This window comes from Pseudorca crassidens, chromosome 10 (genome assembly GCF_039906515.1).
Source record: "Pseudorca crassidens isolate mPseCra1 chromosome 10, mPseCra1.hap1, whole genome shotgun sequence".
NCBI lineage: Eukaryota > Metazoa > Chordata > Mammalia > Artiodactyla > Delphinidae > Pseudorca > Pseudorca crassidens.
The window spans coordinates 11,698,896-11,721,667 of record NC_090305.1 but is presented as its reverse complement, the minus strand read 5'-3'; the positions used below and the strand labels follow the sequence as shown (position 1 = coordinate 11,721,667).

The 22,772-nt window shown below is 43.8% G+C and overlaps 1 protein-coding gene across 7 annotated transcripts in view; it reads right to left on the bottom strand.

Annotated features, from left to right (window-relative positions):
- JARID2 (jumonji and AT-rich interaction domain containing 2) overlaps positions 1 to 22,772 on the bottom strand; it is a 242,748-nt gene that overhangs the window by 86,910 nt on the left and 133,066 nt on the right. For 5 of the 7 annotated variants that reach the window (XR_010946674.1, XM_067752042.1, XM_067752044.1 and 2 more), the window contains one exon: positions 9,015 to 9,156. The exons of 1 other annotated variant lie outside the window; for it this stretch is intronic. Coding sequence is in view for 2 of the 6 variants with exons in the window: in XM_067752042.1 (XP_067608143.1) it covers positions 9,015 to 9,156 (142 nt within the window). In the remaining 4 variants the exon portion in view is untranslated. Of the gene's footprint in view, positions 1 to 9,014; positions 9,157 to 17,680; positions 18,591 to 22,772 lie in introns of those variants that run through there. One more of the 7 variants, XM_067752043.1, reaches the window with a different exon arrangement.

Here is a 22,772-nt window from a genome sequence, read left to right as displayed (position 1 = left end):
AAGAAGAAGGGGAAAGGAGAGAAGCAGCAGGAAGGCTCTCCCAGGAGGGGAGTGCCTTGAGAAAACAGGTAAGGAGACTCCGTGCAAGGACAGGGAACCCGGAAAAGGACAGGAACACCACGCAGTGCAAGCAGCAGCCCGCAAGCCCTGAACACTGCCCTCCACACCCGACCTCCCCCGGCCTCGCCACCACGGCCCTAAGGAAGAGCAGGCCAGTGAGAGTCTGCGGGACTGGGGATGAGAGGTGACGCCCTTCCGCCAGCTCCTGCCTCCCACGTACCCAACCCAGGACAACATGCAGGGGCTCAGCCCAGGGTGAAGTCAAGCACACAGAGCACCCCTCAGCCCTACTTATGCTGGTTTGGGCGGTAACAGTGCACCTCTGCTAAAGCTAGAAGCACAGGGTAGAGGGGAGAAAGAAAACATTCCAAAGGGAAGGGAACCTGCAGTCCGTCCTGCCATTTAGGCCAAACAAATCTACACACATTCCACACAGGGAACCCCGAATCACCGGCCCAGGTCTGGGCAATCACGAAGCAACCTCAATCCCCACCCAGTTCCAGATTCTTCCAAGCTCCACCCTCTGCGTCCTCCGCCCCACCTCCCAAAGCACCACCTAGACCTGGGCTTTCCTTCCTCTGATCCTCTGATCCGTGACTGGGCTGCGCCTTTAGTCCTCCATAAAGGGCACTGCTCGTGCATTTTCACATGCACAGTCAAGAAGGCCTAACGTGTGAGAAGGACCACACAGATGGACTCCACAAGATGCTTTGTTAAATGAGGAAAAGGGTCTGCTTCTTGGAAACCAAAGCAATGCAAAACATTGTCTTGAAACCCCCAAGTCATGCCACACAGGTAACAATCTGCCACACAGTCAAAATTCCAAGACAGGAAGAGGAAACAGGGAATCCCATAAACCAACCACCCATAAAAAACGTCATGTGCAAAACCAGTCAGACGTCATGCTGATTAGAGCGGCTTCCATGGTTCTGCAGACACCACGGCCAGGCTCCATGTCACCATGAGCGACGGGACGCGGGAGGGTTCTCTTGAACAGACTGCCAATGTCTTGGGTTACCGAGGGGACAGAACTCATGAGCAGGATCTGAGATGTGTGAACAAAGCCCAGGAGGTGCTGCTGCAGGAGAAGAATCTGTATCTAACCATGACCGTGGGTGATGACACTGAGAAGCCCTGGCACAGTCAGAAAGGCTCTCCCAGCTCTCTGCTAGCCAACTGGAGTCACGTGACTTTCAGATTCACCTTGGTGGCCACTTAATCTGGGAAAACACTTAAGATCAGGGTTAAGGTGTGTAGAGCTGAGAGGTGCAAACTCCCCTCCCAAACTTGAACAGCAGGGAAGGTGAAAGAGACCCACCCATGAGCAGGAACCTGAGGTGAGCCAACAAGAGTGAAAAGTGAAGTGAAAGAAAAGCCAGAGGGATGTAGGAAGAACCCACTATAATCACTAAGTCATCACGATCTATCTGGAACGGTCACTTGAAATAAAATAGCCAGTTAGGTCCTCAGAGTTCTCACACCCAGGATGACTTGTGCAGGAAAGCATGACCTCTAACCTCTAATACTGGAAGGCTCCAGAAATGATTTCAAAAGCAAAGTGTGTTTTACTCAAAAGAAACTGAAGATTCACCTGTCATCTACTGCTTGGTTTACAATGAACAAAAAATTTCACTTATTACATTAAAGAAGGAACACAAGCACCAGCAGAGAAGAGACCATTTATAGGCTATATAATCTGAGGGGCCGCAAGAGTTGTCCAGTGCATGGAGGTGCTCAGCTGAGGGGGCGAGAGGCACAGTGAACCAGCCACGGTTCAGCTCGCCAAGCCGGGCACTGCTGACCCAAAGGAGCACCCTTCTGGAATTTGTCCTGAAGGTACCTGAAAAAATAAGACCTACATCCGATACTCCTGATGGAAGGTGACATGGTGGAAAAGTTCCAGGCATTAGAGATATGAAGAGCTGGGTTCAAATCGTGACTTTGCTATTTACACGAAACATGCCACTGGTGAAGTATTTTGAACATTTGTTGACTCAGCTATAAAACAGGGTAATAAAACCTTCCAGGTATTTCACAAGGATTAAAGTAAGATTTATTAGCACGATATGTTATATTCACTAAGGGACAGTTCTTCTTTTAGAGACAGAGCTTCTGGCGCTTCAAAGAGTATGAAGGATGGATTTCTACTAGCAACATGCTCTCTTGTGGAGTGAGATTTTCTATTTATAAGTCAGCTGCTTCTTTATTTTGAAATTTTCTATTTCATTGCATTGGGGCCTACTTAGGCAATTCACTTTTTCCTTTTTTGATGACTAATTAAACGTGAGGTTATGACCGTGACTAAGATAAAGTGCAAACACAGTAGCTACACTTCCCGTGCTGTGTTTCTATCTCATTCTCTTTCTCTCAGTCAACATTCAAAGAACAGACAGGACTTCTGCTTCTGGCTGAGACAGAGTAACAGGGACAGGACTCCCCTGCTGCCTGAAGAAACTAAAAATCCACACAAGACAATGGACATCACACAACAAAGCACCGCGGTCCCTGGGAAACAAATGACTGCCCAGGTTACTGCCTTGAGAGAAATCCAGAGGAATCCCTGAGTTGAGGAGAAGGAATTGAGAGTTTGGGGAGGAAAAGAATGTATAGAGCAGAGTACTAGAGAGGCAAGAGCCACACAGAAAAGTCTGGAATCTGCTGAGGACCCTCCTCAAGTACTCGCTGAGCACACGTGTGTGAGGGAAGTACCCAAGGAAAAGTACCACAAGAAAGAATTACAGGGAACACTCCCCAAACCCCACACAGGGCTGGGAATCATGCTTTGTCAAAATGGTACACATAACTCACAGGGCACTGAGTAAAGTGCTTATATGGGTCCTACCTGAGTAGTTGGGAAAACCTACCCCTACACCAAACACTGCTCTCTGGCCCTACCTAACAAAGCTTAAAAGGTTCAATGTTCTCTAGTAACCTAATCATACCCTAGAGCAATGCTTGAGAAGAGGCAGAGAAATACAAACATACCCAGAACCCAACAAAAGAAAACTTACGATGCCTGGCATCCAATAAGAAATTACCAGGCAAGCAAAATAGGAGGAAGATATGACCTACATTGAGTGCAGGGACATCAATCAATCCAAAATGAACCATAAGTGACACACATGATAGGTTAGTAGACAAAGACACTAATAACATCCATTATAATTCCATTCCATATGTTCGAGAAGGTAGAACAAAGACTAAGCTATATTAGGGGAGACACTAAAGATTATGAAAAAATCTAGAGACGTCTAGAGACTAAAGACAACAATGTCTGAGGCGAAAACTATATGTCTGCAGATATTAGGTAGAAACTATCTACAATGAAACAGAGAAAAAAAAAAGACTGGAATAAAATGAACAGAGTATTCATGAGCTGTGGAACAACTTGGAACACCTTGATATACGTGCACCTGAAATCCCTACAGGGCAGGGGGAGGAACGCATGCAAAATATACCTGCAGAAATAACGGTTCGAATCGTTCCCAAATTGATGAAATCTACAAAACTGAGAAGCTCTATGAAGCCCAAACACAAGAATCTAAGAAATCTATATGAAAGCATATTGTATGATAGATTTTTTAAAGCTTTAGAAGCAGATGTCTTGCCAGATACACTGCAAGCCAGGAGATGGTGGAGCAGTACCTTTAACAACCTCCACGGGGGAGTGGAGGAGGAGGAACTATTAACCTACAATTCTATACCCAGCAAAAATATCTTCCAAAACTGAATGTGAATTTCTCACAACTGCATGTGATTCTACAACCCTAATAAGAAGATTCTTTTTTAGTCAGGGTGAAATAAAGACCTTATCAGATATAAAAAACCTAAAAGAGTCATCCAACACCAGCAGAAATTGGAAATGTTAAAGTCCTATAAGCAAAATCAAAAGGAAAATGATACCAGAAAGCCACATAGATCTAAAGGAAGGAATGAAGAGCACCAGAAGTGACAGCTGTGTGGGTAAATTAAAAGAGCAGATGGGGCTAGACACAGCTAGGTTTACATTTTTTACATTTATGTAACTCTACAGTTATTTTCTGTGGTTATTAAAGGTGCCACATAATATTCAGTTCATCAGTTTGGCACCTTTTTTACTTCCTGTAGGTAGAGAGTATGTTTCAGTCAAGATAGCTCTGAATTCAATAGTGCATTTAACATTAAACTATCCTACAAATGCATTTTGTTACACAGATATGTAAAAACTATTTAGGCTTTTAAAATTCTAATTCCTAAGGATGGTGACGTTGAATAACTCCAATTTCTAACACTGCATGCTGCCCAGTAAGAATCCTATGCATTTGAAGGGCCTATCTTCTTTCCAAACTTGGAGGTAGCAAACTACTGCATGTCAACATAGTACCTCGGAACAGAAATAATAAGGAAAACAGTAATATTTGACAATTCAGCTGTAAAAGGGATGCCTATTAAAAGCCTGGGAGAATTCTCATCATCTCAACATGTATTCATATCCAAAACCTGAACCACACCAAGTCCTCACCACTAACACTCCACATTCAAAATCCAACCTCCTAGAGCAGGACTGACTGTCTGAACTCCATCAAGTCTTACACTCCCAAAGGCTTAAATAACTAAAATACAGCAGCTCTTTGTTTAATAAAAAGAAAACACTTACATCCCTACAGAGGCACAGTCCACACTATTTTTTTTTTTACTAGTTCAGTAGACACTCGTGGAGTTTGTTTTTAAAATTGTGTCAGGGATCTTACTATTAAGTACTAGTGAAATAGGGGCCACCCCCCAAGGGCTTAGGTGTGACTTACATGTGAATAGCCCAGATAGCATCTTCACAAACTACAACCTCACCCCACTCACACCTGCTCCTTGCAAGCAAATACCTGGTCACAACAAGCTTTGTGGAAGAATTCACACTCCACACCATTAGGGTCCTTCCCGTGACTCAGTAAACTTCAAAAAAAAGAGGGACACAGGCCCACACTTTTCCATCTGCCCATGGATGGCGGTGAGGGCGGCACCATGGAGAAAAGATATAAATCACAATTTGCATACATCAAAATCACATTTGAGAAGTCTTCAGTGAATGTGCACGTCCCCATGTAGCAATTCATGTGTCATACACACTGATGACGGCTAACGGTAATATCTCACACGGGGTCCTCATCATATACCCGGAAGCTCCTCATGAATCAATTTGCCTAGGACACAAAACCCCCCATGAGGTGGTTACTACTGTCACAGACATTTTACAGGTGAGAAAACCTAGATACCTGAGTGGCCAAGTCCAGTGACCCCTGAAGGACCATGCATTTTGGATCTCCCATGCACTTACACCTGAAAGTATACCATGTCACCAACTTCTCTGTACACCTTCTTTCCACCAGCCAAACACATAATCCCTTATCCTGATCATAACCATCATTCCCAAGTTTCTCACAGTCTATCCACACATGACTGACAAAACTGGTCCATTCTGGTTTCTAAAAGTCCTCAGATACTTCTTGCAGGAAACAAATTTTACAATAACCGAGTATCATGGGATGAGCAATATAAGGGGGGGAGGGTAAGGAGCTGGGCATGGCATGATTAAAGGTGGAAAACCTCTACAATGTTTCCATTCTAAACAGTAAGAACTAATTAATGTATGATTTTTTAAATTATTTATTAAACTCACCTACCACAGGGATCAAAAGAAAAAGAAAACCAACGCCTAGGAACTCCCACCAGCGCTGAGTCCTTCAGATCTTCAATGGCTGGGCTGCCCTGTCCATCAAACAGGCAAAGAGCTTCTAGAGAGGTTGGCTTTTCCTTTTACAAAGAGTGACTTTAGATGATGACCTTTTAATGACTAGGTAAAGAAATACCTTTTATTTTTGCCTCAATCAAGAAAAATAAATCCTATGGAACTCTGGATTCTACTGCTTCCTATGTACCAAAAAGATCCCCAACTTAAGTAAAACCAATGGCTGCAAGTACATAGGACCAAACATAGCTTAGGGGGTTTCCGGTAGAAAAATAACACAGTGTAAACACATGGGATGTTTTGACTAAAGACTTAAGAAATGTGTTACAAGCATCAATCAGAAAATGGAATTGCTTCAACTTGCAGGCTGGAAATTCAGGGCAAGGTCTAAACTGAGGTTGGCATAGTCTACACATCAGAGTTCAATTTTTCTTAAGGAAGTCAAACATAAATTCCCTTTCTTTCCCTCCCCCACCAAGACAAAGGCATATTAACTGGTGATCCTAAAAACATGCACCTAGAAAGAGCAATTAACTGTACAAAAATAGCTAGCAATTCGTATCATTCTAAAGAGAGAGGGGGGAGGGGAGAGGGAGAGGGAGAGGGAGAGAGAGTGAGAGAGATAGAGAGAGAGAGTGAGAGAGAGAGAGAGAGAGAGTGAGAGAGAGAGAGAGAGAGGGTGAGAGAGAGAGAGAGAGAGGGTGAGAGAGAGAGCATTTTCCAAAACAAATACATAAATCATGACTGGAATTTTAGGACTCAGTGTTCTCAAATAGAAAGTCTAAATGCCAAAAGAGAATGCAAGTGGTGCATCATAAAACATGCTCTTCTCGTGCATATTTATGGGAATTTTAGACGCTAGATAAAGAGTAAGATCTAGTCAACAATCAGTTCAATGTCGCTTCAGCGACATTTCAAAATCACCACTTTAGGTAGTTACTCTGGGCTTGGCTTGGAATCAGCAGAGACAGCACACTCGTCAGCTTCTTAGAAAAGGTACGTTACATGTAACATGAAGGAAGGTTGAGCACTGAAGTCTGACGGTAACTGACAAAGCTCCAGGAATTCAGATTCCAGTTCATACCCTTACAAGGCAGGGCTCATACCATAGAATTTATACTAAACGTTTATGCTAAATACCAACAAGGAATCAAAATAAGCCAAAAATTATTAAAAGTTATTATTTTCTATTTGCTATGTACCCTGCAACACTTCAAGACATTTATGCCCTAACTACACTACCGTAGTTTACGGATGGGTAGTGTAGCCCCTTTCTGCAACGCAGGCCACCCCAGAGCAGCCCTAAATCTAGCCTAACCTGTCAAAACCTTAATCTACACTATATGTCCCTGATAGTAGACTGTGATCGTAACTCCCCAAAATGCTGTCATGAATCCGTAATTCAGTAAAACAAGGTACTTGGCACACTAATAATTAAAGCAGATTAGCAATGCGTTAAGTTTTCCCTAAGTTCCCCTAAACAAAGTTTCTCTTTTTCACTGCCCTGGAGAATTAAAGTTAATTGACTGATTTGCACACAGCTGCCACACAGGACCACAGTCCCGTGCAAAGAGGAAGCCGGCAGCACTGCCATCTGAGAAAGGCGCTAGGAGCCAGGGACAAAGGGCTCCCCACACCCACCCCAAGAGAATGAAGCCTAATGGCCTTTGTCATCATACCCCCATGCTGACCGACCTCACCAGAGGTGAGGGTGATGGACGGCCATGTAGCTGAAGGATGGGTACTGTCATTTCCAACCACAGTCACAGACTTTTGTTCCTCAAAAACAGATGAAAGATGATGCATGACCCCCCCACCCATGTTTGGAAACGTGGAGAGTATTATTACACATTCCAGTATGTTTACTAATGTGGTTTTTCTGACACACCCTTTAACTCTCCCTCTTGTGACGGTGCACTTTTCAAACTGGGGCAGAGTGAATGTTTGTCACAGAGCATCTGAAACATTAAAGGCTTACACTGAGACACTCAGCCAAATGTTTTTAAATAGAGTAACATACAAAGTCCAGTACACTGGCAGAGATACTTCTTACATACGCGTGCTAATTGTACTAACAAATCCAATGACACCTTCTAAGACACAGTGCCGAGGATTGAGGGAAAAAGAGGATGGAAGTTAATACAGACTCTATACCATGGGTATTCTAACTGAAGACACTGTGTGACAGAGGAAAATAAAGGCTTGGAGCTATGCATCTCAAATTTCAGATCTAAAGTACAGTTCTGTTAAGGATTTTAAGTATCCACACATGGCCACTCTTCTCCCTTCCTCTTAATTTGCCACCATATTCAGTTCTTCATTAGATATACACAACTAGATGGTTTCTGAAAAGTAACTGTAATTCTGTATATAGAAAGGGCAAACAACGAAGTCCAGACCAGGACTTATTTTTCCCCCCTTTCCCAAACCTCTCCAAAAAACAGATTCTAAGAAAAAGTAATTAATCTTGTCATCCAGGAAAACACTGAGTATGAGAGCAGAAAAGGAATGAAATGAAATATAAACTCTAAGGGAGGTGGCGGTCCGCGCAGACAACACAAGGCGTGAAATAAGGCTGATAACTAACAAAGGGTTTTTAAAACACCCAATTAAAAGCGTTATTATATAATGTCACTGTCTGACCATGAAGCCACAACTCTTATCAAACTACCATAGCCAACTTCCTGATCAAGCTAACTAAAGCTTATTTAGGAAAGTCATTTAAAAAAATTTAAAACCTGCTGGTAAATTAATTTTAAGAACCGATTTCACACCTACTAACTTGGTTAACACCAAGTGGATTTTGCTTTCCTGACAAGGGGAAAAATTTTTCAGAAACGCCACATTTAATTCTTCAAATTTTTAGAAACATCTCTTTAGAAATGGTGAAATACCATCTAATATACTCAAGAATACAACTGATGAAAATCAATTAAAATGAACAGCAAAGACAGGAATTACAAGTTGGCAACTCTTCGGCCAATTTTTATGGCAGGAAAGTGTTTTCTTCTGGTCCACAGCATTTTTTTGCTTTATTCATCTCTAATAATAATTAGTGGACAATATTTAGAAACCAGGATATCTGATACAAAACTCCAGAATTCTGGCTCCTCTATGAAAAAATCAGGAGATTGGGTGAGTGGGCCCAAGTTTGTCCCCACGCGGACAAAACTGGCACCTAGTGTGAAGTCCCTGGTTTAAGGCAGCAATATTTTCAGCCTTGAGTACTAACCTTTTCCTCGACGGCCCTTCTTCAAAATCTGAAGAACTAACATCGTTGCTAGTTGAGGACACTTGGGATGCATCGTCCTTCTCATTCTCTGACTGTTCTGATGCTGGTCCTAATCCCTTAGACTGGCCATTACCAAGGAGCCCTACAGGTGAAAAAAGGGGACAAACACTTCAATACATGACATCAGGAAGCAGCACTTTACCACAGTTAACCCTACACAGTGGCTGATATGGGCAGACAAGAATCTGGATAGAAGAGAATTAGAAGGTACACATCCCTTGTGAATGGAGGGGAAAAAGTCCCACCTCATCCTACTTTAGACCTTACACGAGAGTGAAATGCCTACCAAAGAAATAACCACCACAGTAAGAAAGTGAAGCAGAAATGTGTGATTGTAATAATGCCCTACAGCATCCTTTCTGAAGTGCATCAACGTCTTTCAGGGCTGGGGAGTGGAAAGGAAGAAACAAACTTCACGTATTACCGATTCAAACTAGTTACCCTTCCAGGGCTAAATATTTACTCTAGAAACACTGAAATCCTTTTTGGAATTGCCTTCAGGAACCAGTACCTGCCACCCAAGAAAAAGCATCAATCATTACCTTGTGGCCATATATCAGTCCTTAACTAGAGGTCTGACTGTACAACTTGCTCTTCATAGCAATCCACTGTATCAGAGTCACTGTATTGGAATCTGATTGTCTCAGAGGATAAGGATTCTCCACGACTCCATACACGGTACCATGCGGAAGAGGGAGTCTGGTGGCCCCAGGATGAGCCACTAGTAACCCAGACTGGGAAAAGGGCTACGCGAAGTGACATAGAAGCTGCTGAGCCACCAGCCAACGGGTCACAGCTGAATAAAAGCCTGGTCTTCTAGCATTCAGATGTCCTTGCATCTAGGGTTCTGGATACGATTTAGGTTCTACCAACGGGGGGCTTGTACCCACACAAGTGTCCACAGCCACCAGCCCCCAGTTCCACTGTCTAGTCACCAGCCTCTGGGCATCAGCAGAAATGCTAGCAAGTGTCTGCATTTTCACAGCCACGGTGTTTGGCTTTTAAGTGAAGCCAAAAGGGCAGGGTGGCCCCTCGATTTTTGTTCTCCCAACCCTTCCAGCAAGTTTGTAAGCACTTACGTCCCTGTATTAAATCCCTTTTTGGTTGAAGCACTTAAAGAGTGGTTCCTATTAGTTGCAGTAAACACTATATAGAACACAATATTCTACATATTGGGTAAGATTTTCTGGAAGAACACAGTATACTGCAACAAAACCCTGGGACTTAGCCTGTTTACGCATGCATTTCCCCAGTTATCTATTTTTACATCATTTCAGGGTATGAGTAATAACATAACGCTGGAAATCTAATACAATGCAGTAAATAAAATCCCATGGCTGTCACTCAGACTTGTGGCTTTGGGAGTCATGACTACAATATGGAAGTGAAAACACTAGGCAACTTCCCAGAGAAACAGAAAATGTGGGGCGTTTGCACTGTGAGGCAAACAGGAGACATAATTGCAGGGAAATCTATGAGTCTAAGGGTTGAAGTGTGGCCAACATTTCAAAGATGAGAGCAGTGCTATCCATTACGGTAACCGCTAGTCACAGGGAGCTACTGAGCATTTGAAATATGGCTATGTGAGTAAGAAGATGAACTATTACTTTTATTTAACCTTATCTAAAACTCACTATAACTAACATTTCTTTAATAATTTGATATTAATTCTTGAAATATTCCGGATGTATTATTAGGTTACGTCAAATACACTTAAATTAGTCTTACCTGCTTCTTTAAAATTTTGTAATGCAGCTCTAGAAAACTAACACTACATATGTGGTTGAAGTAACATCTCTATTGACCAGCACTAAATTAGCACACTGCAGCAATGTCATGGGCGGTGGGGGGAGGGGGGGGGATGACCACGCAGCAGCCCACCAAATAGTAGGAAGATACAGACCATACTTATAAACGCAGATTAGGAAACTAGCCCAGGGACATAATATAAGTCACGTGTAAAAAAGGTGCTAATGGATGAATTACCACACTTGAAAAGGATGGTAAATTCAAAATAAAAATTCTGGTTATGGAACCATATATAAAACTAATTTTTAAGGGGGATTATCTCTAAAATAAAAGTGTACTCTTGGTTGAATTCAAATTTTTCAATAGTATGTAAGGACTTAAAGGAGAATAAAGCAAGAAAGGAGGAAGGAAATATAACTTCATTTTTTAACACCCACCATATGCCAGGGCACGGGGGATACAGGCAAAATCCAACAAAGCCTAAATTTTAGTAGTGAGAGGAGATACTCCTGTATGTATCAGTTAGTAGTAGGTACAAAGAAGGAAACTTGCACTTGCAGGGTAACCAATAGGGGAGGGCAGTGAATACGAATCACTGGAGCCAGCAAGCAAACCTGCAACAGCAAAACGAGGAGAGCAAAGCTGGTATGTGCAATACACCTAAAAAACAAAAACAAAAACAGTGGTGGTGCCGGTGACAGTGAAGGAGGAAGAAGAGGTGGTTGTCTGAAGCTGTGTTTGGAACAAGGAGGAAAACAGAAGGGCCAGCAGGCGCTGCTCGGTGAACCTGAGGAAGAAGCACTTGCTGTCCCCTCTGGTATGCACATAACAAGATCTCAAGCATCTCCTGAGGGAGCAAGCAGCTCATGAGTGAATGAGTGAGTAAGTGAAGGAATGAATTAGCAGAGAAAAGTTCAGCTATTCAATGACAGCTCTACCCTTGTCATTCTGACAAAAAGAACCTCTGTAGACTGTAAAGAGTAGTGACCCTCAAACTTACGCCCTGGGCATAACCCCAGTGTGTCCTCTTCTAACAAATTTCCAGATGATGCTGGTTCTGCTTTGGCTGGTCTAGGGGCCACATCTTGAGATCCACTATTGCAGGGGGAAGCAAGATTCAAGCCAGTAAGAGATCTAATTGCCCTAAGACACTATAAAGCTCTGGGCAAGTGTGCACTAGATCTCAGGAATTATGTTTGTACAATCTATCATAATACAACTCATGTTAGGGCACCCAAATCCAAAGTTCACTCACAGTAAGGCGCCCAAAACCAAAGTTCTGCTGGGGCATTCTTCCACCTTGGATCATTAATTTTGTGAAAGGAAGTAAGGCTGCTTAAAACTTATCACACAGCTATCAGACCCTGCTAATGACAAATACAGTTAAAAAGTAACGCATGATGGAAAAAAAGTGTTCATATCTAAGAGGCATCAGTCTAGAACAAGGATATAATGTTTCTTTTCTCCAAAAAAAAAAGAAATCAACTGCCCAAGCACAAATTCAGGGAAACTGGATTATCAAGTTTTACATGAAAAGGGGGAATTTTAATTGACTGTATGTGAGCTCAATGTCAGGCAAAAGGATGAGAATGCTCTGAAACACTAAGGCATGACTGAGCTCCATTAAAAGGAATCAAAGTGCTGAGTCCACAGTCCCAAGCCCTCATCAGACTAATATCTTCAAAGAACACCAAAGATGCCTCCATTCCAAGGATTAACAATGTCTGTTACCTGAACTACGAGACAGATGGGCTGTCATTCACTTTCCAGATCAGGAAAAAGGGGCCCACACAAAGGGACTGCTTGCCTGTTCTGTGAACTAGAAGACCTCAGCTGTTTCCAGCCTTTACTGGGGGGGGGGGGGGGGGGTGACTTGTTCTGCGTATAACTGTTTCAATTTGAGTACGCCCCTCCTGACATCAGCACAGAGAAAATGTACATTTATTTTTAGTTAGACAGTCTCCATGGTTGGATAAACCTGGGCTTTTTTCTTTTCTGCACACCGCCCACCCCCTTATTCACATCTCCAGTGGACTGGCTACCCTATTTCATTTTGAACGTTTTCATCCAACTCGTACCACGTGCCCAGTCCAGAAAAGCCAGGTCAGCAAGATGGAACACGACACCACGGGGCAGAAGAGCCGTTATCAGACCATCAGACAAGCCAATGAGTACTGCCTTTCCTTTCCCCTACGGAACAAAGCCCTGCCACTGATCTTTTACATTATTTTTAGTCAATGAGAAATAATCAAACGGCATCCTCTCCTCCAAACACACCAACTGGCTTTATCTTCCCACCCTCGCCCAAGCCCACCATCAACACAAACCTTTGTCGGGGGAAGGAGGTTAAACAGAGGAGATGCGATGGCCCAAAGACCGCCTCCCCACACGAGCATTCGTTCTCCTCTATTAATATTCAGTAGGTTGAACTTAAATTAAACCACATCCATTGTCTTTCACAAGAGCAATAAATATGAGCTGGAAATTCCAAATCACTGCGGTAAAGGCAGCGCTCGGCGAGTCACCGTCAGCTGACGGGGCGGCGTGCCACAGGCCACCACAAGGGCAGTGCCCATGCTCACGAGCTGAGAACCCCAAGGAAACAAAATTCAGGAGCTCTGGACCCTCATCTCCCAAATGAGCAAGCAACTAAAAGGCTTTCAAGGCAACATACCCGAACTGGTTCTTCCTAAGCCTGGAGCGGCAGCAGCAAAGAGGAAGGAGCAGTCCTGTTCCGGGGGGACTGGAGATGTGCATGAACATCTCCCCCTGGCCTTAACATAACGGGGGCTGGGAAATTTAAAACACAAATGAGGCCAAAGAGTCCTTCAGCTAAGTGATGATGAGAGCTACAGATGTCAGAACAGAAATGTGCACAGAGAAGGAAATGCTTTCCTAACATCTGAAAAGGGGGACGAGAATGGGCAGTGCTTACAATTTTCTGTTTTAGACACAAAGAAGTTTCGCCAGTCCTCCCATCAGCTACACGTACGTGGTGGAATACAAAACTGAAGGAAAATCTAATGCCCTTATTTCACAGAAGAAGGGTTAAAGAGAAGGGAAAACAAGGGGACCTTTGAAGCTGTTCCCGAGCTTCCAAAACATCTGGAGCAACCAAACGTATTAGCATATTAGGGAGAGTCCGTGTATCTGGCTTTGTTGTAGAAGAGATGCACAAAACGTAATTCTGTATTATAGAGCCAATGCCCGTCTGTCACCCTGTCACCGCGAGACAAGGTATCACATTACATATTAAACAGTCAAGCATCCAAAGAGAGCTTTCATTTGCGGCTGAAGGTGTGTGTGTGTGTGTGTGTGTGTGTGTGTGTGTGTGTGTGTGTGTGTGTGTGTGTGTGTGTGTGTGTGTGTGTGTGTGTGTGTGTGTGTGTGTGTGTGTGTGTGTGTGTGTGTGTGTGTGTTGGAGGATGGAGGTGGCTGGCTGCTGCACTTTGAGTTGAGAGGAAAATTATAAAAGCAGCCCCTTGGTTGAGGTAGGACCCTCTCTGAGGTATTCAGAATGTCAAGTTTGCTGCCACTACTAGTAGAAAATAAAGCCTATTTTCACTCAAATTTTGAAAGAAAAATTGGATTGTTTGCTTTTTGCATGTGGATGCCAGGGAAATTCTGGCTCGGGCCAGCTTCACGGGGTCAACATGAATATGTAGTTTAAACCCAACTGTACATACTCGGGTCAGCAGCTGAGCTTCTGGATCGATTGCAGGGTCCAGGAAAGGGGGTGAGCAGTGCAGAAGGGTCCGCAAAGCTAAGCCCAGGCCGGTCCACTGACACCCTTTCCCGTCTCAGAACGCTAAGGTGGCTGAGAACAAATAACAGTCGTGAGGCACGATGTCACTGCCACACTCATGGTCAACGAAACACAAATGAGCGTGGTTTAATACCTCAGCTTATGGAAAATAATTATCCCTTTCCCTCGGGGGGATGGCCCCTGGCAGACTAGGGCTCCCCTTTGTCTGCTCTCAAATCAGCTGTGCAGATTTCTCACTCCAGCCAAGAAAACGGGGTCCAAACATAGCCCCAACAAACCCTCAAAGGAGCCCTCAAGACACAGGGCAACACAGGTTTTTGTTAGTTTAACACCCAGAAAGTAGATAGTAGATAGACAGACAGACAGACAATCCCCTACAAGCCCTTCACCACCACCAGACTTTTTCCCCACAAAACCTTCTTGGGTAATCTAAACCTTCTTTTGCATGCTTGATTTTTTGAGAACAGATGTTAGAAAAAAATCTGACGCAGTGATAATAACATGGAAAAGTTGGGCCACTGGGCAAGCAAGGAAAATGTCTGACCTCATCCTTTCCTCCTATTTCAGAATCACGCAAATGACTAAATTCAAGAGACACGAGCAGGAAGAGACAAACAGAACCCTAGCCCAGGAAGCACTTCCTCACCTCGAGGCACAAAGGAACAAGCCAGCAGACAGGTCACAAGTACACACAGGGAGAGGGACCAGATCGCTGCTCTTACTAAACCCCAAATGGGTCAGCACCAACAAGAGACAAAAGACCTCTCCTCCCCACGTCCTGACCAGGAGTTACACAAGGAGAGAAAACACTCCTCATGGAGAGGCTCCAACAACGACCACCGAAGAGCCACAGCGGAACTTCACTGGATACAAAATCCCTCCATGGGAAGGATCCATAATCTCTAGGAAAGATTTCTGGATGGGCCCAGAAGCTGCTGAAACTCTGATGATGACAACAGTGAGCAAAACGTGCGGTGCATTTTAGCACAACTCCTCTGCTGCTTTGGGGCAAAGGCACTTCCTCCCTATACTCTCCCGCATCCTCCCATTCTTCATCCTTGACATGATTTTTATAATGATCAGAACAGATACAGTAGCTTGAGCAGTAGTGATTACTAAAATATAAGCACCCACATTGCTCTACAATGAGAAGTTCTACCTAAATCCAATTACCCTAAACCCTCTATCCCACGTCGTACCTCCTCTAGGTCCATGCCCCATCCCAGCACCTTATGCTGGCAAACCAGTCAACCTAATTATGACCGTCCATCAAAAGCACGCATCTTGGAATCCCCTAAAACATGAAACTCAAGTCTCTATCAGGTAAGTAAAAGTATTTGCTGGACAGGCGGCCCAGTTCCGAGCCCCCCAGAGGTCGAAAACTGCTTTCCACATACAGAAGTGATTAAAGTCGATGTTGTGCTTAGGCTGGTGTGGAAATGAGCTGCAGAACAATGGACCACTTACTGCGGAGCCCGGGAACTTAAGAGGCAGACACAGTGGACAGGAACCCTGCGCATTTTTATAGAAATTCTTTTAGATAGACAAACAAGACCAGCATGTCCAAAGTCTTCTGTTCAGATAAGCTGACATGCCAAAATCTGGTTTTATAAATCATGGAATTTGTGCTTCTCAAGGGGACATTTTCCATATGCGGTGCATGTTCCCAGATAGTGACATTCTACCTGTAAATAATTGAAGTGTGTGTGTGTGTGTGGTTGTGAGTGTAGGTGTGTGAGTGTGTGTGTATGGAAGGAGGGAGAGGGGGAGAGAGAGAGACAGAGAGAGAGTTATCTCTAAAGCTTCATATTACATTTACCCCACCAAAAGTAAGTTACCAAAAAAAACCGGTTCTCCAGTATTAGCAAGTCTCTACAAAGTTAAACAAAGCTGGCTTTAACACAAATCAACAAATCTCATAAAGTTATTAGTTTGTGCACAAGTCGGTAATGATAAATGGGCACAACTCCAAACACTTTGTGTCCTAACATCATAATTCACAGAGAAGTAAACAGCCACATCCTTACCCCAAAAAACCTCTCTGGCTGCCTTTATTCCCTAAGCCCATAAAATGGACTGCATGCAAGTCCTCAACTGTTCTGTTCATAAGTTTCCCAGTGCACTCAGTACCCCCCTCACATACAGACAAGTCAACTACACACCCACTTCTCAGATGAATATAGTAAAGCATTAAGTGGGCTATTCAAAGTCCAAAAGAAAAAAAAAAAAACCTGCTGGCAGCAAGCAAGCTCAGAGAGGCCTACAGCCTCCCAAAGCCGCCTTCGTTCCCGTGCTGAAATCTAAAGGAAACAGTACAGAAAGCAGAACTCCAGGAACGCGGCCACACAATCTGCAAAGATTTGAGGCACCTAAAACTGATGGCTGCTAAAACTCACCTGTGTCTCTATTTAGTAATACAAACATGGATCAATGCACAAAATATGAGAGCAGAAATGAGAGCACTCAAAGTTCAAAGCTTTAAGGTCTAACCTAGAATCACTCGGTCTCTGCTGACATGCCTCAGTTTCCTCCATCTTTCAAGGAAAGAAGAGGTGGAGAAGGAAAGTATGACAGGAAATGAAAACCATGCATGCTGTTTATAAAGGAAACCAAAGCTATGGTGGGGATGAACTAGTTAACTTTAATGAAACATCTATTTTTAAATGCTGGGAAATGATCACATAAATTGGCAATAAAATAAAGGGACCAGCCATAGCTGGATGGTGTTCAATCTCCAGAGAAAGGTCTAAACTCGTACAAGCCTAAAACTGAAGATTTGGCCAAAATGGTCAACAGAGCTTAATGCTTTACGAGCGACATTAATTCTCTCTTGTAAATTTCCACAGTACCTTTGCAGGAGCCACCGTTGCCCCTAGGGAGGATACCAAAGCTGAAAGAATATTAATATTAGGCAAATCGCAACACTTTTTACATACTCTCATATATATATATGGCACCTTGCCATCCATAATGGATTTAATCAGGACCCCAATAGGGAAACCCACAAAAGGCCTATTTCTCCAACAAAAGCCACAGCAGCCTGAAACAAATCTACAGCTATTTGATTTTTATTTTATTTATAGGAACAGACCTTCTATCCCAGGTTCCTCAAGATAAGCCACCAAAAACTGCACCTGACAGACCCGTGGAGCAGCCATCCTCAGAGCCGGATCATTGCAGAGAGACAGAGAGGAAGAAGGACAGAGGAAGGGAGGAGGGAGGGAGGGAGAGCGCAGCGAGGCAGGCTCCAGAGCACTTGTCAACAATCCTCCCCTGTACGTAATGAGCAGGCGGCAGTGCAGATTCCGGCGGTGCAGATTCCACGCGGCAATAGGACAGCCAGGCGAGCAGCGCAGGGGCCTGGGGGAGGGGAGGCGTCAGGGAGAGGAGGTTATTTATGTGGCTGGGAGGGAATCTAACACCAAAGAGGAGGGGTCTGGGGCTTTTTTCCTTCCTGGTAAATTAGAATGAGAAAAAGGAAAAGATGGACTTGCTTTTCATCCTGCAATTTCCTCAACCTGCAATGCAGACAAATCCTTATCTTAGAATTTCTGACATGGGGTGTGGGCCGGCGGCGCGCCACTTTGGACGGGAGCAGTTCAATTGTCCACACTTCTGTGTGCCCAGTGTGCCAGACTGCCCCCCTCGTGCACACACTCCCCCCCCCAAGCCCGGCAGCGGGGTCCATGGCACATTTTCAATGGCATCCCTTTTTAATATCATAATCTGTGTCATTCAGCACTTGCCTTTTATTTATTTTTATTTGTTTTTTTGGCTGGGAAACCTGGGCAGCTCTCCAGACAGACTCTGCAGAAATCTCTTTCCACATGCTCCTTCTCCAGCCCGCCCGCCCCCTGCCTCCCATTCCTGTTACCAGGGTGCTTCATCACTTCAGTGATGACTGCATGGGCCACCGCTGCCCTCCCCACCACGAGCGCACAGACACCCCTCCCCCAGACACATAAATTCATCTAATCTAATAAAACAGAAGCTCTTTTCCCTCATTGCTTCTTGAGGATCTTTTACAAAACGGGCTCTGTGGCCTGGCAGCTGCCGAGAGGGATGAAAAAGGCAAGATTCCAGCGGGGCTGGCCAGCTCCCTGGCCTCAGATAACTGGAGCTCGCATCTCCTTTCATATGTCATAAGCTTTTTGATTGTTAAAGTCAATTCTCCTGAAGCTTTAGAACTTCAGCTGGCAATTATCATGTCCAAAACACATGCTCTGAACACCAGCCCACATTCTCCTCTTTATGCCTCTCCAGAGGGGAAAAAAGATGGTGGCAACACCCTCAGAGAACCCACATGGTATTGAAAGCTCCACTCACAGGCTCATCCAAGGGAACTGGGGAGAGAATGCCCCCTTACTCTTACTTTTAGCTTGTTGTTGTTGTTATTTAACTACTGAATGAGCCCCTTCTGGGCTTCACACAGGTGAAGCTATTTAGAATTCAAAAAACCCTGAAAGCAGACCTGTCCTCTTCACAGGGCCAGTGACTACTCTGTCCACTACGGCTGGTTCCTGTTTCCTAAATGACCATGGCATCTCCAGCTGCCTCACTTTCAAGCAAAAACTATCAGGAGGCAGGTGATGGTCTTCCCTAACCTCTACTTGATTTCCACCACTTTAAAACCAAAATATAGGTAGGGCCTTAAGAGATAATCTAGTACAACCCTTCACTCTACAGATGAGTAAACGAAGGCTTATTCAGGCCTGGTTCTTAACCAAGGTCACAGTATTAGTTCCTTATAAGTTCTCAACAAGCAGAAGGCCATCTATGAACCCTGAGGTCTCTGGGGACAGAGGTAAGCTAACACACCAGAACAATGTCATGGCACAAATCGCTGTAGGATACAGGGTTGGAAAAGCCTCTCCAATCATTACATGGCCAGTGTGAGCCCAGAACAGACCCTCATTCCGTTCTCTCCAGTGCAATATAGTCCTATGATGGTGAACAACTGTTTGGCATGTGTCCCACTGCAGCATAAGTCATGCACAGTCAATTAAAGGACATTTAAGGGATGACTATTTGGCTTTTCCCTCTTCTTTCTACTGGGACTTGTCTTTAAGTGCCTTTACTAACCAGAAGCACCCAAAAGGGAGAACTGGAAAGAGGGTATGAGACAGATATTTGGATGTATGGTAATCCTGAGAAAAGGTTAGTAAGGAACTGCAAACCATAAGACATAAACAACCAGCCAGAAATGAAGCTTGAGGGTCATGAATGGGATACTGGTCATCCTTAACATCTCCACCTCTGACCAATCCGACACAGCCATGGCAACAAGGGCTCTGTGCTCTTTCCATATCTCTATTCTCCCTGGCTTCACTGCTGCTTCCTCTTCCCATCAACTAAAAAAGTAACAAGGTGTTTAAATTCAAAAAGATAAGGCATAACAGGATGTTGGCCCCAGGCTGCTCTTAACTTCCAAAACCATCATCAGCATGTGACCATGCGCTCAGTATTCCCTAAAAGACAGGCTTAGCGTCAACGCTGGCCTGTGCTCTGCTGCTGGATCAGGAAGGGGAACTGGAAAACTCTTGCCTGTGAACTTCCGTAGTTTTTGGACTGTTTACATCAAACGTCGGTTTACCAAAGAGGGAACGTATCTTCAGCACCAGACAGACTAAAAGCACCAGCACCCTCTGGGAGACACACAACAACACTGAGAACTAGGTTCAGTTTAAGAACAGCAACACAACTTTCAGTATTTAAATTCTGAGAAGAGGGGAGGGCAGAAAAGGAGACTTGGCAAGGACTGTTTCTTGTTCAAAGATAATATGACTGACAGCATCACCAGCTAAGTTTCAACATCCAAAGATCAGAGCAAGTCTCAATTCTCAAATGAAGACAAGACTCCCCAAATACTAGCAACTCCATCTACCCCCATTTTATTTAATTTTTAATAATACAAAGAATATCTGCAAACCCAATCACTAAAACATTATCTATTGTGCTTCCCCCCACCTCATTTCATTATTAAGTTACAGCACAAATATGCATGCCTGAATAGTATATTATTTATTTTGATTCTCTTGTTCGTCTAAAGTTTTGTCTATTTGTTGCTATCATTAACCATGCTGCAAACATCCTTCTGCTTGTCCCCTGGAAAGCATGCACTAGAGTTTCCCTGGGATACATACCTAGGAGTGGAATTACTAGAAATCCTTGGATACACGAATACTCAAATTTATAAGTTAGTGGCAAACTGGTTTCAGGACTCAGCTTTTGCTAGTGCACCAGCAAGGTACCACTGAATCTCCAAATGTTTAAATATAAGGACCTCTTATTACTCAAGACTCCAGAGTACAAGTCACTCCAATTGCTACTTCAGAACAGAACAGAATTTCAGGAAGGATGTCCTATCCAAAGAAATGCTCTGCAGCCAGCCAGGTACATGGCCATCATCCACCTAATTATCACCTCAACACCAGGACATCTGAGGACCTATTTCTGCTGCTAAGAGCTTTAGAATCAAAGACCCACCTACGTGCACTACCATGTCATTACCTCTGAGCTGGGCCAACTCCAGCAGCCCACCAGCTGCATTCAGCATTTTGCTAGCCTTAATCAAATTTAGATATCTAATAGTACCCTGTGTTGATTAATTAAAGAACCTGCTGCCTCAGAAGAATTAAGACCTTGTTTTACTCATATATCCAATCAAGGAAGTCAGCCCATGTTGAGGGCTGGGATCCACCTCGTAAAGGAAAGACAAGCCTGCCAGAGCTAGGGCAAATCCTGGAGTACTTCTTACCACCCAAGAGCAGCCTCCAAAAGCTCTCCAGTTCCCTGCTACCTATACAAGCTACTGCATACGAAGGAGGCACCTTAACATGTGAGTTAAGTGCTAAGAACAGCAATTTACCAAAAATACTTAAAAAGGAGGGACAGGGTAGCGTGGGTTGCCCTGTGTGAGAGAAAGGCATAAAAGGTTGTGGAGTCTAGGAAGTCGAGGAAATAGAGGATTTTAATGAGTGCCCTGCATTAGCTATGTTCTCAAAGATATTTCTCTGTTATCTGGGCTGAATTACATGGTATATTGATCATATCACCTAAATTATCATTTTTAAAAATAAGCCAATATGATCCACTGTGCTAATATTTGACTTCCAAAACTACAGAACCATCATACTAATAATAAATATTGTTAAAAATGTATGTATTTAAATAAAATTTAAGACACTGGCAATATACCAAGCAGAATTAAGTACATACAGAGTCTGGCTTGAACCCTTTCCAAGAGGCCTTGGTAATTCCTGAAGCACCAACAGCACTCAACTGTATAATGCATGTGGCTGGCCCTACAGCCTATGTGACTTCAAAGCCACAATGTTCAATTATAAAATAATACCAATAATTACAAGAACACAGAAGGGAGATCTGGGCTGGGTGACTGTGTATTAACTAGTGAAACAAACTTGGTTGCTATGGACTTAGTCACTAATACCAATGAAATGGCACTACAATTAAACCAGGAAGTTCAAATTAATAAGCTATCAGAAAAAATGTCTCATCAGATTTTTTTAATTTAGAAAAAGAAGAAAACTGGTTTATTTGGTAAGCATCTACTAAGCCACTAAGAACCTTAGTGGTTCACAGTGCACATACTGTAATTTGGACAGGGTTGCCTGCTTCTAATCCTAGTTTTACTCCCTGTGAACTGTTTGAACTTAAGGAGAATCACTGAAAGCCTTCTGTGTCTCTGTCAGTTTCCTTATTTGTTAAATAGGCATAAGGAAAACAGTGGTTTTAAGACATTAACATAATTATACATATGTTGGGACTTGGCTGGTGGCACAGTGGTTAAGAATCCGCCTGCCAATGCAGGGGACACGGGTTCGAGCCCTGGTCCAGGAAGATCCCACATGCCGCGGAGCAACAAAGCCTGTGCACCACAACTACTGACCCTGCGCTCTATAGCCCACGAGCCACAACTACTGAGTCCGCGTGCTGCAACTACTGAAGCCCATGCGCCTAGAGCCCACGCTCTGAAACAAGAGAAGCCACCACAATGAGAAGCCTGCGCACCACAACGAAGAGTAGCCCCTGCTAGCCACAGCTAGAGAAAACCCCATGTGCAGCAACGAAGACCCAACACAGCCAAAAAAAAAAAAAAAAAAGTAATTACACATACATTGAAGTACCAATGGCACATGACGAGCGCTTTATGAAGGCCTACC